The sequence below is a fragment of the Daphnia magna genome, linkage group LG1, assembly GCF_020631705.1.
Source record: "Daphnia magna isolate NIES linkage group LG1, ASM2063170v1.1, whole genome shotgun sequence".
NCBI classification, from domain to species: domain Eukaryota; kingdom Metazoa; phylum Arthropoda; class Branchiopoda; order Diplostraca; family Daphniidae; genus Daphnia; species Daphnia magna.
This window is the reverse complement of record NC_059182.1, coordinates 3,049,896-3,064,874: the sequence shown is the minus strand read 5'-3', so window position 1 is coordinate 3,064,874 and position 14,979 is coordinate 3,049,896. Positions and strand designations below refer to the sequence as shown.

At 40.3% G+C, this 14,979-nt stretch overlaps 2 protein-coding genes across 9 annotated transcripts; one reads left to right on the top strand and one right to left on the bottom strand.

Moving 5' to 3' along the window:
- Positions 1–471: 471 nt before the first annotated feature.
- On the bottom strand, positions 472–9,329 carry LOC116931914 (regulator of G-protein signaling 8). Of its 6 annotated transcripts, none has more exons than XM_045173005.1 (13): positions 8,942–9,329; positions 8,699–8,878; positions 7,739–8,029; positions 7,533–7,668; positions 7,312–7,440; positions 7,129–7,245; positions 6,958–7,031; positions 6,574–6,882; positions 2,545–2,760; positions 1,962–2,411; positions 1,722–1,858; positions 1,482–1,645; positions 472–1,370 (listed from the first exon to the last, which is right to left on the bottom strand). In XM_045173005.1, the coding sequence occupies exons 11-13, from the start codon at positions 1,849–1,851 to the stop codon at positions 1,146–1,148; spliced, it is 519 nt and encodes a 172-aa protein (XP_045028940.1). In that variant the 5' UTR covers positions 1,852–1,858; positions 1,962–2,411; positions 2,545–2,760; positions 6,574–6,882; positions 6,958–7,031; positions 7,129–7,245; positions 7,312–7,440; positions 7,533–7,668; positions 7,739–8,029; positions 8,699–8,878; positions 8,942–9,329; the 3' UTR covers positions 472–1,145. The 6 variants fall into 6 exon arrangements, with proteins under 6 accessions (XP_045028940.1, XP_045028943.1, XP_032795478.2 ...); XM_045173008.1 differs by having other exon boundaries at positions 1,962–2,070; XM_032939587.2 differs by lacking the exon at positions 1,962–2,411.
- A 449-nt stretch (positions 9,330–9,778) lies between these two features.
- On the top strand, positions 9,779–14,888 carry LOC116931889 (protein O-mannosyltransferase 1). Of its 3 annotated transcripts, XM_032939556.2 has the most exons (14): positions 9,779–10,041; positions 10,106–10,217; positions 10,992–11,364; positions 11,924–12,100; positions 12,178–12,370; positions 12,464–12,716; positions 12,785–13,005; positions 13,087–13,216; positions 13,333–13,446; positions 13,526–13,679; positions 13,750–13,967; positions 14,035–14,161; positions 14,227–14,401; positions 14,481–14,888. In XM_032939556.2, exons 2-14 carry the CDS (start codon positions 10,116–10,118, stop codon positions 14,665–14,667), a joined length of 2,424 nt encoding a protein of 807 aa, XP_032795447.1. In that variant the 5' UTR covers positions 9,779–10,041; positions 10,106–10,115; the 3' UTR covers positions 14,668–14,888. The 3 variants fall into 3 exon arrangements, with proteins under 3 accessions (XP_032795447.1, XP_032795456.1, XP_032795438.1); XM_032939565.2 differs by lacking the exon at positions 10,106–10,217 and having other exon boundaries at positions 9,780–10,041; XM_032939547.2 differs by having other exon boundaries at positions 9,780–10,217.
- The last annotated feature ends 91 nt before the right edge of the window (positions 14,889–14,979 follow it).

Here is a 14,979-nt window from a genome sequence, read left to right as displayed (position 1 = left end):
GAAACGATATGACGCACATTCCTTCGAATTCGCATGATTTGCCTATAATTAGCATTCGTTCAAGAAACTCGGGGCAGCGATGAAGGTCTTCGCTGTGTTGGCCCAAGCTTTTTGTGGCCAAATTTCACGTTCTGACTATCAAAGATTCCCTTCGAATGTCTCATGTCATATCTGCTGAAAGAAGTCGACGAAATGGAGTGCAATTTTGCCTCATGGCTACAGACGTTGACGTCATTGATAATACACCTCGACGAATTGGACACCGTCGAAGTGCAAAACAACCTGTGACCGACCGGAGAAGCTGTTTGGCTTTTTTTGGGTACCTCTATTCAAAATTGAAAAGACGGGCGACAGGGCTAACGAGAACGACATAAAGTTTATCTTATTTCCGAAGACTTTCGTTGACGTCACGCTTTTTGAATGCATAAGGACAATATGTGTCTGTAGCTCGCAAAATGAGTTCCCATCTCGTTGTGATTAAACTTCTGTATTGGCTACATCTTTCCATATATACAGTGGGAGAAAGTTAAAAATGAATTCTTTCTTTACTGGTTCATTTTGTTGTTCAATTAACACCATTACATAGTCAATTTAGTGCATACAGTACGTTCCATGAAATAGTGTGGCCATTTGTTTTTTAAAAAGTAGATATCACTGTACGATCAGTATCAAAATAGAGATAACAACGATAGAAGAATCGGGTCCACCGACCATGTTTCTTTTATCGAATGGTATTAACAAATCAGTTTTTAGCAAACCCAATTCTGAATGAAGGTTTCAATGAAGGATACTGAAAGGAAACTTCTCTTTCATTCGGTAGCATTTCACAGACACAGATAACGGATTGGCAAGAGGAACGATCCCTTTCAGAGACGGACTATAGACTTCAACTTTAGTCGATTTCGATTTTTAACATAAAACATGGACATTTCTAGAAAATATAATTCAAGCAATCAACGTTAGAAAAAGTAGAAAGACGAACCGACGCCGACTAATATCACAGTGTGCGAGAGCTAAACGATTTCACATCAAATGTGAGGGACGGTGCCTTACGAAAATCATTCCAGCCATCCTGATAAAGCATTCCGTTTGTACAGTTACACATCGGGTGCTGCTTGTGATTTTCTTGTTTCTTGTTTTTTTTTTTATAGTACTGAAGAAGAGTCGTTTGTACCGCAACCGGTTGATGTTGGACATTGGTTCGTTTGAACGAGTTCAAGAAACAGTTCTGACTGCAGAAAACGTAGGTAGGAGTCTCGTTCCATCATGTGCTGGATGCGTCTTTGGGCTCGATCGAATGCGTGCTGGTCAGGATTGTTAGACTGGACATTAGTCAAGGTGATGAGTCGCGTTTCGGAATCCAGATTGACCTATGGATCAAGAGATAAGAAGGGAAATGGGATTAAGTACAAATGCTTTTAAAAACGTTAAAATGAAAATCAAATAGAAAATAGTTGATACTAATATGAGAATAAACGCACCTCTTTAGCAGCCTGGACAGCGACAAAGTCATTGTAAATCTGTTGAGCCTTAGCGGCCATCTTTTGGGGTTTAGAATTCCTGTATTCTTCAACGGCCAGCCAAAATTCCAGATTCTCGTTGCTGAATTCTCGCAGTAAAAAGGCGCGATAAAGGGAAGATCCGTCTAGACAAGAGAGAAAGAGAGCGAATCGTTTAATTTAAGGCACACCGTTTGTTTTCTATAGTAAGAAATGACTTACATTTGGATGCCATAAGAGCAGTAAATGATTCAGCCCATTTTTGAGCCTCTTCCGGCTGTGGTCTGGCCGACAAGGGCGAGTCTGGAGCCCTCCGCCTTAAAAATCCAGCTTTCAAGTTCAACAGCCTCATTTCAGATCTATAATGAAACCAAAGCCACAACAATTAGTTCCATGAAGGACACTTGGAAATGAATCTTTTGCATCAACGAACACGGAGGGAAAAGAAATTAGAAAACTCACCTATTTCTTGTAGTCGTTAATGTTACGAATCGGCGGAATGATTTGCGCTTCAACGTTAACTAATTCGAAACACTTGAACGAAGAGTCTTGCAGTTTTCGAAGCTTATCACTGTAATGGTTGTTACTGTTATTGATTTCGATCATGTTTCGTTTCCAGAAAATAAATGGAATAAAAACATTCGGTTTTGAAACCCTATCACGTCAGTTCACTTGAGATTTAACCGAACGTTTAGAATTTCTAAAACAGACAGAGCAAATACAGCAAGGGAACACCTGACACGAGTATCGAAGAGAGTCTGAAGTCGAAGGTAAGCTAGGTTTCCTTTATATATGCCTCTAAATGGGTATATGGGCGGTGGGAACGAGAAACGGAATCGTGTTTCATTGCTTCGTGATTGCTGCGCGCGCATTTCAAATTTTCAGATCTCACCGTGGTTACTATGTGGGTGCCTTATGTTTCACAGTGAATAGAACTTTAATTAAAAACGAGCAAACAGCCAAAACAAAAAGCCATGGAGCCCATTCGGCTATACACGTTTTGTCTTTCGCTAGAGGATTTTATTAAATAAATCAGTATACTAACTGGTTAAATTGCAAACAGCATCTATGAAGCGACGGGACATGCGCCATCCGTCAGTACGGGCGGGTTTCCAGGCGTGAGACGCACACGTGATGCTCTATCCCGTGTCCGCTAGGGTCTGATGCCTCTCGTGGTAGTATCCTGCTCAGCCTTGCAGGGTCAATATTGTAACTCTTTGTGCAAAAAAATCCGGCGATGAAAAATCGAAATTTGATGGTCCTAAAAATGAGATAAAAATTTACATGTTGAACAAAGATTACGTCCTAAAATTTTATTTTTGTAGAGCTTAAGGTTAAAGGAATTGAAGTAAATGACAAAACGTGAAACATCTGTCAACGTCAAAGAAGAATCGGTTGCCGCAGATCACTGGCAGTCACCAGGACAAATGTCAGCATCTATTCATCTTATTGGTATTGATCAATCACGAATTGAAATTGCTACCTTTCTGTTTCACGAGTCACGCTGAGTTGGCAAGCGAAAGTCAAACAAGTCTAAGTTTCTCCGAAATCAGTTGGAAGAAAAAAAAATTATGCTCGTGTCACGTCGCAATAACAAGAATCATCTCCAGGGAGCCAAGTCCCGGTCGTTGTCACGCAATATGCATCGTCTGTAGATAAGGATATGAAAGGGCAACCGTGCGGATGCATTTCTTGGAGAAGATCAGAACACCAGAAAAACTCAATAAGCATGTTTCACTCAAGTGAGCAATACAAATTCAAAATCAGCAGGTTTCCCCCTCTATTTGCACCGTGTTGCGGGTTAATAGGGCACCCCTGGAAAACGTGTTATCATGTCTTTGAAATACCTCAGAAATCTACGTACCTTGGGTGGAAACAAACTAGTGGGTTACGAATTATGATATACATAATTTTAAAAAAAAATCCAAACCCAACCATTTTAAGGCTAAATGGACATCCTCATTAAACGTGGAAGATCACTGTACCTCTTAAGTAGAGTTAACTAAAGATAATGCCGTTAAATGTTCACTAGACCCTAGTACTGCGAAAACCGAGTTTCATAGTCGGATGCGATGAGCAAACTGGCAAATTCACATATTTGAAGGCGAACATCATAAAACATTAGCAACGATAGAAAAGGGAATAATGCAGCATTTTAAAGGCTTTAACCTTTTGTCTTGATGTTTGCGCATTACACAAAGCAAACAGCTAATAACCAAGTCGACATGGTTATTACATCTCGCACGATTGCACATTGCGAGCCTTCCAGTCGTTCCATTTGACATTCGTGAAAGAGAGGCACGAAATAAAAAGTGAAAAACGAGACGAGGTTGTCATGTAAACGTAATTTTTAAACAAACAAGTGCATTGTCGATGTGGGGTTTTCTTCAATTTGGTATCTGGGCGCCACGTTCTATCAACAACATGGATACCAGTAAATCAAACCAGATTAACGATTTAAAGTTTGGCTCATATTCAAATTACGACTTACTTGGAATCTAATAATGATACATAAACAAAAGGTCGGTAAGAAACTGGTCGAGTACTTTGTAGCCGTAAAGTTTACTTTTCAAAAACAAAATGGGGAGCAAATCAGCGAATGCATGGGCTGCCAGGCACAGACTACTTTGATCGGGACTTTCCCTTTCCCCGTATCTAACGAGAAAAATTGCCTGTTGTAACTGACGTCATCAGATTTTCATAGCTAGTGTCAGAAACATTTTACGGAAAAATGAAACAAAAAAAGGGGGAAAGGAAAAGAAAGAAAAAGAAGCGGCCATCATGGATTTTTGATCACCCCTCCCCTCACGTTTGATGGGCTGACGGAATCTCCTATCTGAAATGCAGATTCTCAAACCTTTCAAAAGAAAAAGGTGCAAAAAAAAATTGCCGAAGGGATAGAGGAAAAACAATACCCATCCCAAGGGACTGAGCAAACATCTCATCGAGGTTTTCAAAACTGTTCAAGGTCCATAAAAGAAAAAGGAACTTAAAATAATTTTGGCTATGCTTACCGTACCTTCGAAGGTCAAAGAAATTCATACGAAAAATAGAATTTCCTTTTTCGTACATTAGTCGCGTGGTGGGGCAACAGGAGAAGAAAATTCGGGCTAATTTGAAATTAATGGAGCTATTTAATGCTATATATGATGCCATCTAAAAATGAAAACCCGATAAATAACGTGGTTTCTGTTAAGAAATGCCACCAAAAGAGAAGAAACCCGTAAGATTCGAACCCGGGGTAATGGAATGGCAGACCAAGACCACGGCGCCATGCTCTTACCCTAAATTAATAATCACGTATATCTCAACAGCTGACCACTAACGAAAAATTCGGTTGGGATGTGCGGTCCTGGCACAGTGGTTATAGCCCTCCATTTGTAATATGTCGCTCCGTAGATTGGCTTCCCGCCACCTCCAATTTCCCAACCCATCCCCTCCACGCGGGCTTCTCTCTCCGCTGCCACCCATTGTTTCCTTACATGTTGCGTATTCCCGTCATTCTTTGCCAAGGACATCTCTACTCCTCGCTTCACATCTTCATGACATCGGACAACTTCTCTCGCTTCACATCGCAACGGAATACTCTCATCTATACAGAGGATATGCAACATGACCAAGAACTACAATGGATATGCTACATTACGATAACAGCCGCAACGAGCTAAAATAACACGCATGCACTAACCACACTACAAAAAAAAAAAAAACAATACTACACGTGTGACACCTACACAACAACTCGACACGTTTACAGACGCTTCCATCTCGATCTGTAGTACCGTTCACTACATCGTATAGGTCGATCCCGCTAACTCAGGTGGAGAACTGGTAGCTCGTAGGTTAATCTTCCTCTTCCAACAAGGTGGGGTAGGCAGCCGATTATCGAGCCATGACCCTCTTCGAAACCCGCAAAATATTTTTCTGCATGATGCAAGGCAATCTTACGGAAAAAAAAAAGATTACCAATAGGAAAACTATCAGCTACCGATCCCCTGAATACAATCTTCCTAAAGAAATGTGAAAAGCAAAAGAATTCGTTCGCAGCTGGATGAGTCGCCGTTGAAAGAAAAAAATCGGATTGGCATCCAACATACTATATCTAGAAGAGGTAATCCCTTTTATGTAAGACAAAATGACGGGAAGAAGTCTATGCTACGACTTACGTCCTACTCGACATTTAGCGAGAGAATGCAATTCGGTAGTCCTGATTGATTTTTGCTGCGAACGACGAACGTCTATCGGAATGGGGCATGTGACTGGCCGAACTCACGTGGCCACTTCTTACACCGTCAAATACATAATAGATTTCTTTTTATTCCAACTGTATTTCATGGGTTAGGAAAAACGGAATCCTATTTCGTGCCTGGACCAATTTAATTTAGAGGCGCATTCACAGGATCTTATTGGCTCCGAGAAAACGAGATCAAAGGTCTTCCTCCCCCCCCCCCTCTTTTTGTGTGTGTGTGTACCCTCTGCAGTTGACGTAGCACTACAATGTCACGTCAATGTTACCAAGGACGGAATTTGAGGCAAAAAAAAATTATGTTTGCATGGCTGTCGAAGGAAAAAAAATGCAATACAAGAGAAGTTTTCGTTAACTTGAGACGTCGTTAATTTGAGTCAAGAGAGCTTTGATAAACAAGAACCTGAAAGTCTAACTCTTTGTGAAATTCGGAATAATTAAAACATAGCCATTTCGGCTGATGAACTTAGTGAATGCCCAGAGTTCATTGGCCCTTCTGATATAGATTCTATAGAATGGGTTTCGAGTAACATCCACCCATCATACAATCACAGTTTTGTTCGCCTCTTATGCGGCTTCTGTAGAACGGACCCGTGAAGTACGGACATTGACTCAAGTACGTTATAATTAAATAGTAGAGATATCAATTTCACCAAAATTGATCGACAGACTTAATCATTATTCAAAGCTCGAAAAGGATGTTGCCCTTCTGCCCATCTTCCACTTGAAACGTAATTCGAATGACTTGTCTTGCTTGCTAATGGCTGACGTGATTAATGCAATGCTGCGTAGTACTATGTTAACAAAGTTCGAAGGAGATTGTGTTACCTGTAAAGTTTTTTCTTCAGCTTTTCTAAATACTTGAAATATAGATAGTTGTGAGAAACGTGTCTGTTGTGACTCGTGTGCAAAGAGTCACATCCTCCCTTTTCTTCAGTAATAGACAGTTGAGAATTCGATTACCAGAAGGATGCATCCATGTGATCTTGTCTCACGTTCCACGGATCTCACGACGACAAATCTGCTGGAAATAGCCCATCTAGATTGGAGACAACTCAGCCATGGCAAACGGGATGCGTCGCCATTAAGAACGAAGTCAACAGTTGGCAATGGAGCGTGGTGTTATATCTGATGGTTCTGGATTTTACAAGAATCCCATCACATTAAACGTGAAACTCTTAGGTTAGTCTCGCATGAATAACGGAAACTCACCATGCCAATTGATTGGCTTTATGCAAGCTAGGAAAGGCACCTTGCTTTTCATCCTACTGCACAATTTAGTTGAACTACAACAAACACAACAACAAAAATTGAACGTAGAAGTAAATAGTCAATAATATTAGAGATACTCTGCGTTTGACATGCACGAGAGCGTTTTCTCACCCAACCGACAGTTTTATTCGACAGTTTCCGAAAGGAAAATACGCCGAATTTCAAAGAGTCGATCTAAGGCAATTGATATAATCACCATGGAAACGGCGGTACCCAAGTGTACCCATCCTAGAGTAGCATAAAGTTAGGTTTAAAATATTATTACTTGTGATTCTTAATATTTTTTTTCTTTACGCTTTGTCTGATCCGTTCCAACACAGAAGGTTTGAAGTTTTTGAAACTTCCATATCGTTGAACGAAATCGATGTAGAATTGCTAGGCATTTTCTAGGGCCAAGAAGCCAACTCAGCCTGCTGCACCTTACTGGTTTTGTTGATTGTCCAAATAAGATTAATATAATACAGGTTACGTAACTTACTCTAATTAAACAATAAGACAAAAAAAAATTCATGTACCCGACTCTGAAAACCGCACTGTGAATAAATGGTCTGGTTGGAAGAATACTCCTTTCACGAGAGGTTATTCGAAGTTGAACTCCACCTTCAAATTGAATAGCACACATTGGATGTTTGCGGTCATCACAGTGTAAGGCTGAATCCATAGAATTACCATTATGACGTAATTTGCGAACCATAAAGTGAATAGAACACTAATAGTCTACCTTCCATGAAAGGATGCCAATGAAGGGAATGGTATATAATCTGCGGTATCCTTGACATACTTTTAATTAAATAATGTTCCTGTAGTTGGTGCGTTGTCCCTCGGAGACGCGGGATGATTTTCGGTTTTATAGCGGACGATTATCGTTGAAAGATGAGAGCATTTCTTCAAATCTCATTTTATCATGCACAGCTGATTTCCTGAGGATAAATAATCTTCCCTCGGAGATAGCCACTAATGCGACAAACGGTGATATCATCCGACGTGTACATAATGGAGGAGATAACCATACCTTGGAGAAAGAATAATTCATGTTAAACTCAATAGACAACATATTGGCTTGTTCTCCGTGATCTCAAAAACGAATTCCGTGGCATAGAAGGACGGCATGCCATGTGCCGGAAATATTGTCAATTACAATCGATCCGTTAACAAACAATTGAGCAATCACAGTAAGATAACAGTCTTGCTTAAAAACTAAAATCGCAAACCATTATATAGCACATCTACTGGACAACAAATTTCGAATTGATGTTGACTATTCTTCTGAAAATTCGTATTGATGTCAGACAAGTGTTTTCATGGGCAAGGGACGATGGCGGGTCACACAGAAATTTTCCTCGTTCTTAATTCCAAAGTAGTTGGTAATAAAAATAAAATGTTTGATCGTACCAAGCCTTGGTCAAACGGTACCACTTTTAATAAAGGTGAACAGCAGGGGGTGCAAAACTGTTCGTAAAGGGAAGGAAATATGTAATTCCGCGTTTGCGTCATTGCGGTTAGTTTCTAGAAACGGTCCTTAATTCATTTCATAAATGCTTTAGGTCTGGCAGTATCCAGAAGAAAAATTCGTCGTACTGTTTGACTATCTAAACTTTTCTCTACAATGGATGCCCGAGAAATCTAGCGATCGCTGTGTTAACTATGAGAAACCATCTCTTGGCTCAAAAATGCAACTTACAATTTTGAACGATAGAATGGCACTTTCACGCTGACGGTGTAAGCGTGGCCTAGGAGGGGTTGAGTGGAGGACGTTGATTGGAACGTGGCAGTGTTCTCGATGGACGACCTCAGCCTGTGGAAGGCCAAAGGAGGCAGATCATTGAGATATTTGAACTGTAAATGAGCTGAATAATTTCGGCTGCAGTAAAAGGGAAATGAGCAGAGGAAAAATGGGCATTGATACAAGAGTACTAGAACTTACGACATGGTTGACTTCGGCGGAGAAAGTATGCTGGTTGATTTACAACTTGACAACCATTAGAAATGGAATAAACCTTTCCAGAAAGCTATTTTGAGAAGAAATTGAAAGAATTTGGTTGAAAGAGGGCATTCGTTCAATGGATGGACGGCCATGCTTGTGCATGCTAGTCGGTCCCATGCATGATACAACACTCTTCGAGCCAACATATTGAATGCAAAAAGTGGGAAAATGCAGGGAAAATGAACAGTTGTCCAGTCTTTTCAAGGCCAACGTGATTTGAACTAGTACTTGGATAGTCACTTAGAGATTCGTGCAAAAAACACAAAATGCTAAATGTACGCATTTATCATGCTGGACTACGGGACTAGTTTCGACCGTACCTTCCAGTTTTTTGGCGGTTAAATGCATTTCGGTGGAAAAAGCCCCAAGGATGTCCCTACTCACTAGGCTGGCATCGATTGGTGCTGCCACCTATGAGAATTGAATCGTTTGCGAGTCAATAAACCGACTCATCAAGAAGATTAAAACGAAAAAATAAAATAAAGTAAAACTTAACGAGAAGAACACGAAAATCGTATAAATTTTTATTTTCCTTCACTCACCACGGTGATAAACTACTAAATGTTGAATAAAAATTTTTATTTGTTTTATGTACTCTTTTATTTCGAAACCATAACACTAAAAAATTTTTTATCCCAAAAAATGACTGCATTTTAAACCAAAATCAGTAAATCATTTTTTAACCAAAAGATTTGGTGGCTTTATTTACATTTGACATTGTGACTTATGAGCTGTCGTGTGTCGTCTGGCTGACATGGGGCAGCCGATTACAGCATACAGCCGACTCTTAAGAGAGGGAAAGCATGCTCCACATGTATTGAAATGGACTGTGATTATCAGGTTATCCTGAGCAGAAAGTGAGAGAAAATTCTGAAATATTATCAAAAATGTTAGCAAAGAATATCGACAAAGTCACCCTCAACTAGTAACACTCCATGCTGACCTCCAACGAGTGATCGCCGAAGGCGAGTTACCTGTTGTAGTTTGAATACCGCCACCTCAGCGGCTTATTCTTCAGTACGCGTTTGACGTTCTTTCAGGTGGGTTTTCAGCTAAGTCACTCTTAGCCTCAGTATTTTATTTCATCCTCCAATTGCTCATTAGCTGGAGGAAAATGGGTGACACTGAAGTTAAAAACAGAAAAGTGAATCGCAACAAAAACAAAAATGAAAAAAACAAAGAAATTCCAAATCCAGCTGTAGATCCAAGAGATGAGGTAAAGGAATGTACATTATTGTGTTATTTATTTAATGAAAAATTTAACTATTGCAATAACATAGTATAATAGTTGTAAGTTTAGCAAACACATTTGTTGTTTCACCATGATCGGCTTTGAGTTCATCCTCCAAGTATTGCCAAGTGTCATGCTGCATTACATTTTTTAATTCTAAGGACATGTAATGCTATTTCAAATTTCCCATGCATAACATGTGAGGTAGACTGTAACAAATTTCTGATGTGGAAACTGAATGTACTGTACATAAAAACATTTCACTGCACACAGGGGGTGAATTTCGTTTGCTGCCTTTACTTCCTGTGTCGTTTTTCATGCGGGTAGTCGTTGAGTTATCGCTAAGGCAAAAAGGGTATCTTTCTACTTCATCTATTTCACGTGCATTTGACGACGTGTACCTACGCGGTTTTGCCATAGATGGCTTTTGCCGTAAGGTGGCTGAACCCTCGTCCTTGGCATGTTGTTTTCCATCCAGGTAGTTCTCCCATCCCCCTCCCATTCCCATTGCTGCGTAATGCAAAGGAAGAGCCAGCCCCTGCACGTCTGCACGTCTTTGAAAGGAAAAGCATACATTGGCCTTGAAACTACTAAGCTTGTTTTATTTGACACATCTTTTTTTGTTTTATTCTTTTATTTTTACTGGGATGCATACAAAAGTAACATTTGAAATATTCGTCCCAGGTGCCACATTCATACAACTTAATGTCAGCTTCTCTCCTAATTCACCTTTATTTAATTATTATTTTTAAATAACAGGGTGATGGTGAATCTACTCCTGAAGCTTTGCCGGAAGAATTAACAGAGGAGCCTATCCTTAAAAAGTCTGCATCTCCAAAGAAGTCTGAGAAAAAACAACGAAAAGCGGGGTCTGCGACAGCCGGCCAATCTTTGGCCGATCTCCCCACTCTGGCAGTCACTTGTCACTTTAATTTATTACCAATGCTGCTATTCGGTGTCGCATTGGCTACTCGATTCTACGCTCTTGACCAACCCAACAGCATCGTCTTCGACGAGTTGCATTATGGCCGCTATGCCGGCCTGTACCAGAAACAGACTTTCTTCTTCGACTCGCATCCGCCTTTAGGCAAACAATTATTAGCCCTAGCCGGCTACCTGGGTGGATTTCAAGGTTCGTATAATTTTCATCTCACACGAGCTCTCTTTCCTCATGATCAAAACTCTTGTTATCGTAGTTCAATTCAAAACTGATCCGCCACTTTCTTTTTCGTTTTTTTTTTTTTGTTTTTTTCAATTCGAAATGGACACGTAATAACCAACCGGAAGGGATTCAAAGTAAAAAAAAAAACTTGAATAGACACGTAGTTCAACTACCCGAAAGAAATAATGTTCAAGGTTCCTTGTAATAGTAAAAGGCCCCCGAGTAAGATGACTGAAGTAGATGATATTTTTTTGTTACCTTTTTTCTTACTCGAGGGTAGACGAGGCCACAAATTTTAATTTGTTTTAATACGGTGTTACTCGTTGTTTATTGTGCCCGCTAGCCATAGTAAACAGTGCTCTCGTAAAGAAGGAAAAAGATCTTGCCCCAAAGTCAAGAAATTCTCAAAAATCTTATAAGCCTGTCGGAGAATGATTGATAGTATCTTGATGAATAAAAAATGTAATAAAATCACGTTGACGGTTTAATAAATTTTCTTGATAATTTTTTTTTCTTCTTCTTTTGACAGGGGATTTTAAATTCGATAAAATTGGCTCGTCTTACAATGCCAGCGTGCCGGTTTTCGCCATGCGGACTGTTCCAGCATTGACGGGCAGCTTGCTGATTCCGCTCGTCTATATGATTATGCTTCAGCTCAACTACTCTCAATGGACTGCCGCCTTGGCCGGATTTCTCTTTCTTTTTGGTGTGAAAATAATCATTAATCAGACTGTAATTTGAATTTTACGATACTTACTTGTCGCATTTGTGAATATGTTTCAGACAATGCCCTGCTGACGCAATCACACTACATGCTGATGGAGCCTATTATTCTTTTCTTCGCCATGAGTGGAGTACTTTGTGTGCTGAAATTTCGTGCTCTTGAGCGCAGTGGCAACGCCCAAGCCCATTCTTATTCTTTACGTTGGTGGGGTTGGCTCCTTTCTGGTTCCATCTTTTTGACTTGTGCCTTATGGTAAAACTCGCGAACAAACACGAAATGTTGATGGCGTGATATTTAAACAACCTTTTTTCTCTTGGATTTTCTTTTCTTATTTTCCCCCAACAGTGTCAAGTACGTCGGAGTATACTCTTACCTACTAGGATTAGCGCTAGTTGGCCATGACTTTTGGGAAAAAGTATTGGGGAACCTGTCGCTGACGAAGAAGCAAGTGTTTGGCCATGCCGTTGCACGATTCTTTGCCTTCTTCGTGGTTCCACTTATGGTCTACATCGGCGTTTTCTATATCCATCTAACTACACTGGTCAATGCCGGACCCCATGATTCCGCCATGTCTTCCGCCTTTCAAGCTAGTTTGGAAGTATGCAATTTCTTTTCTTTTCCGCTTTCATTGTTGGGTTGTCTCTATTATCATTCTTTTCGCTTTAGGGTGGACTTAGTTCTATCGTTCGTGGACAACCTTTGGAAGTCGTTCATGGCTCGCAGGTGACTTTGCGACACGCTCACGGCTCACCCTGCTGGCTGCATAGTCATGCGGCCAACTACCCTGTCAAATATGCTGACAAGCGTGGTTCCTCCCACCAGCAGCAAGTTACATGTTATGTTGCCAAAGATATCAACAACTGGTGGATAGTCAAGCGGCCAAACAGGTACTGATTTAGATTGCGATTAGATAGACGACATGATATGTTTCGTGACAGACGTGTCTTTATTTTTTATTTTTTTTTAAGGACTGATCTTGCTGTTGCTGCTCCACTGGACAGGATTTCTCACGGAGAAGAGATTCAACTTGTGCACGGTATTACTGGCCGCAATTTGAACTCTCATAACGTGGCTGCCCCAGCGTCTCCTACCAAACAGGTATTGGGATGTCCTTGAAAGCTTCGATTTTATTTGCAAAAGGGCACGATAATTCGAAAACACCTGAAGCAAAAAAAAACTCTTAAACCTCAAAGCTAACATTTATTTTTATGCAGGAAGTGAGTTGTTATGTTGATCATAACGTCTCGATGCCAGCTCAGGATGTCTGGCGAGTTGAGATTACAAACCGCGAAGAAATTGGCGATGTCTGGCATGCTCTGGAGTCCATGGTAACCACATTTTTTCTTACTTTCTTCTTTTTCGAATTCCTGTGGCTGTAAATTAAAGGGGTCTTAATTTTTTTGACAGGTTCGGTTGATCCACGTGAACACAAGTGTAGCACTTGCCTTCTCTGGTAGAATGCTACCGGATTGGGGGCACAATCAGCACGAAATTGTCGGTGACGTCATGATCAATCAACCCAATACCATTTTCAATGTCGAAGAGCATCGTTACACGCGCAGTAAGTGAATAGGAGTCTTTGATAAAATTTATGAATCCTTGATTTTGATTGTCGTGTTCACTATTCGCAGACGAAGACGAGAAAGATCGACAACTGGAACTCATGACCACAGATTTTATCCCGTTGGAGCCCGTTGTGATGGGTTTCTGGGAAAAGTTTTTTGAACTTCAAATCCGAATGCTTTTCATCTCGAACGAGAATGTTCAAAATCACATGTACACATCAAGCCCATGGGAATGGCTTGTCTTGACCAGAGGCATCGCTTATTGGGTGTCTCCAGACTCCAATGTAACTCAAATTCTTTTAGGACAATTTTGAATATGTTGATTCCAATATTTCTTACTCTATCTCATAGGCCCAAATTCACTTGTTGGGTAACATCTTTATCTGGTATTCGGCAACTATCGCCCTTGCAGCTTATTGCAGTCTGCTCGTCTTCTATCTTTTGAGGCAACGTAGACAGTGCTTTGATATCCATGAAGGTAAACAATTTCGATGACATCCGATATTTCTGAGGTGAAACAAAGCTGTACTATTGATATTACAGAGGCTTGGAACCAATTCCGCACCACTGGTGAGGTGCTTCTCCTTGGCTACGTCTTCCATTTCTTGCCTTACTTTTTCGTCGACCACACGCTCTTCCTCCATCATTACTTGCCGGCACTAGCCTTCAAGCTCCTTTTGAATGCAGCTCTCGTTGAGCATCTGTATTATCTCACCAGGTTAGCTAACTCACGATACCTAATGCTTTGTTTCACAAAAATATGTGACCTTGTAATTTTTTTTCCCCCTTTAAAACAGGCTCGTATTTGCCAAGCAGTTCTTCAACTGGATGTGTGTCCTCATCGTCCTTACGTGGATGAGTGGAATTTTAATGGTCTTCAACAAATTTCTTCCGTTATGTTATGGTCTAGGACCTATGAACGCTACCCAAATTCTAGATCTGAAATTGAGAGAAACCTGGGACTTTATTGTGCACAAGCCTTAACGAACTGTTAAACTTTGAAATTTTTTTTTTAAGAATTACTCCTAAGAAGGATATACGGTTGTTAATTGAACCATGTGCAATCCCGTATGTTTTGGGTGTAAGTTTTTATTTCACCCGCAACAAAAGGTGTCCGTTTTAATTATGAGTGCCAAGATGGCCTTCTGCTGAGGTTTCATATAGCACTTTCGGCAATTGAATACATCTCTTTCCTAAAATTTAAATCACATAATTAACTGAGTGTCATTCTTCTAATTGAAACAAACCCAACAAATGAACTAAACGTGACATACCGCAAAAGCTCTTTTGTTTTCG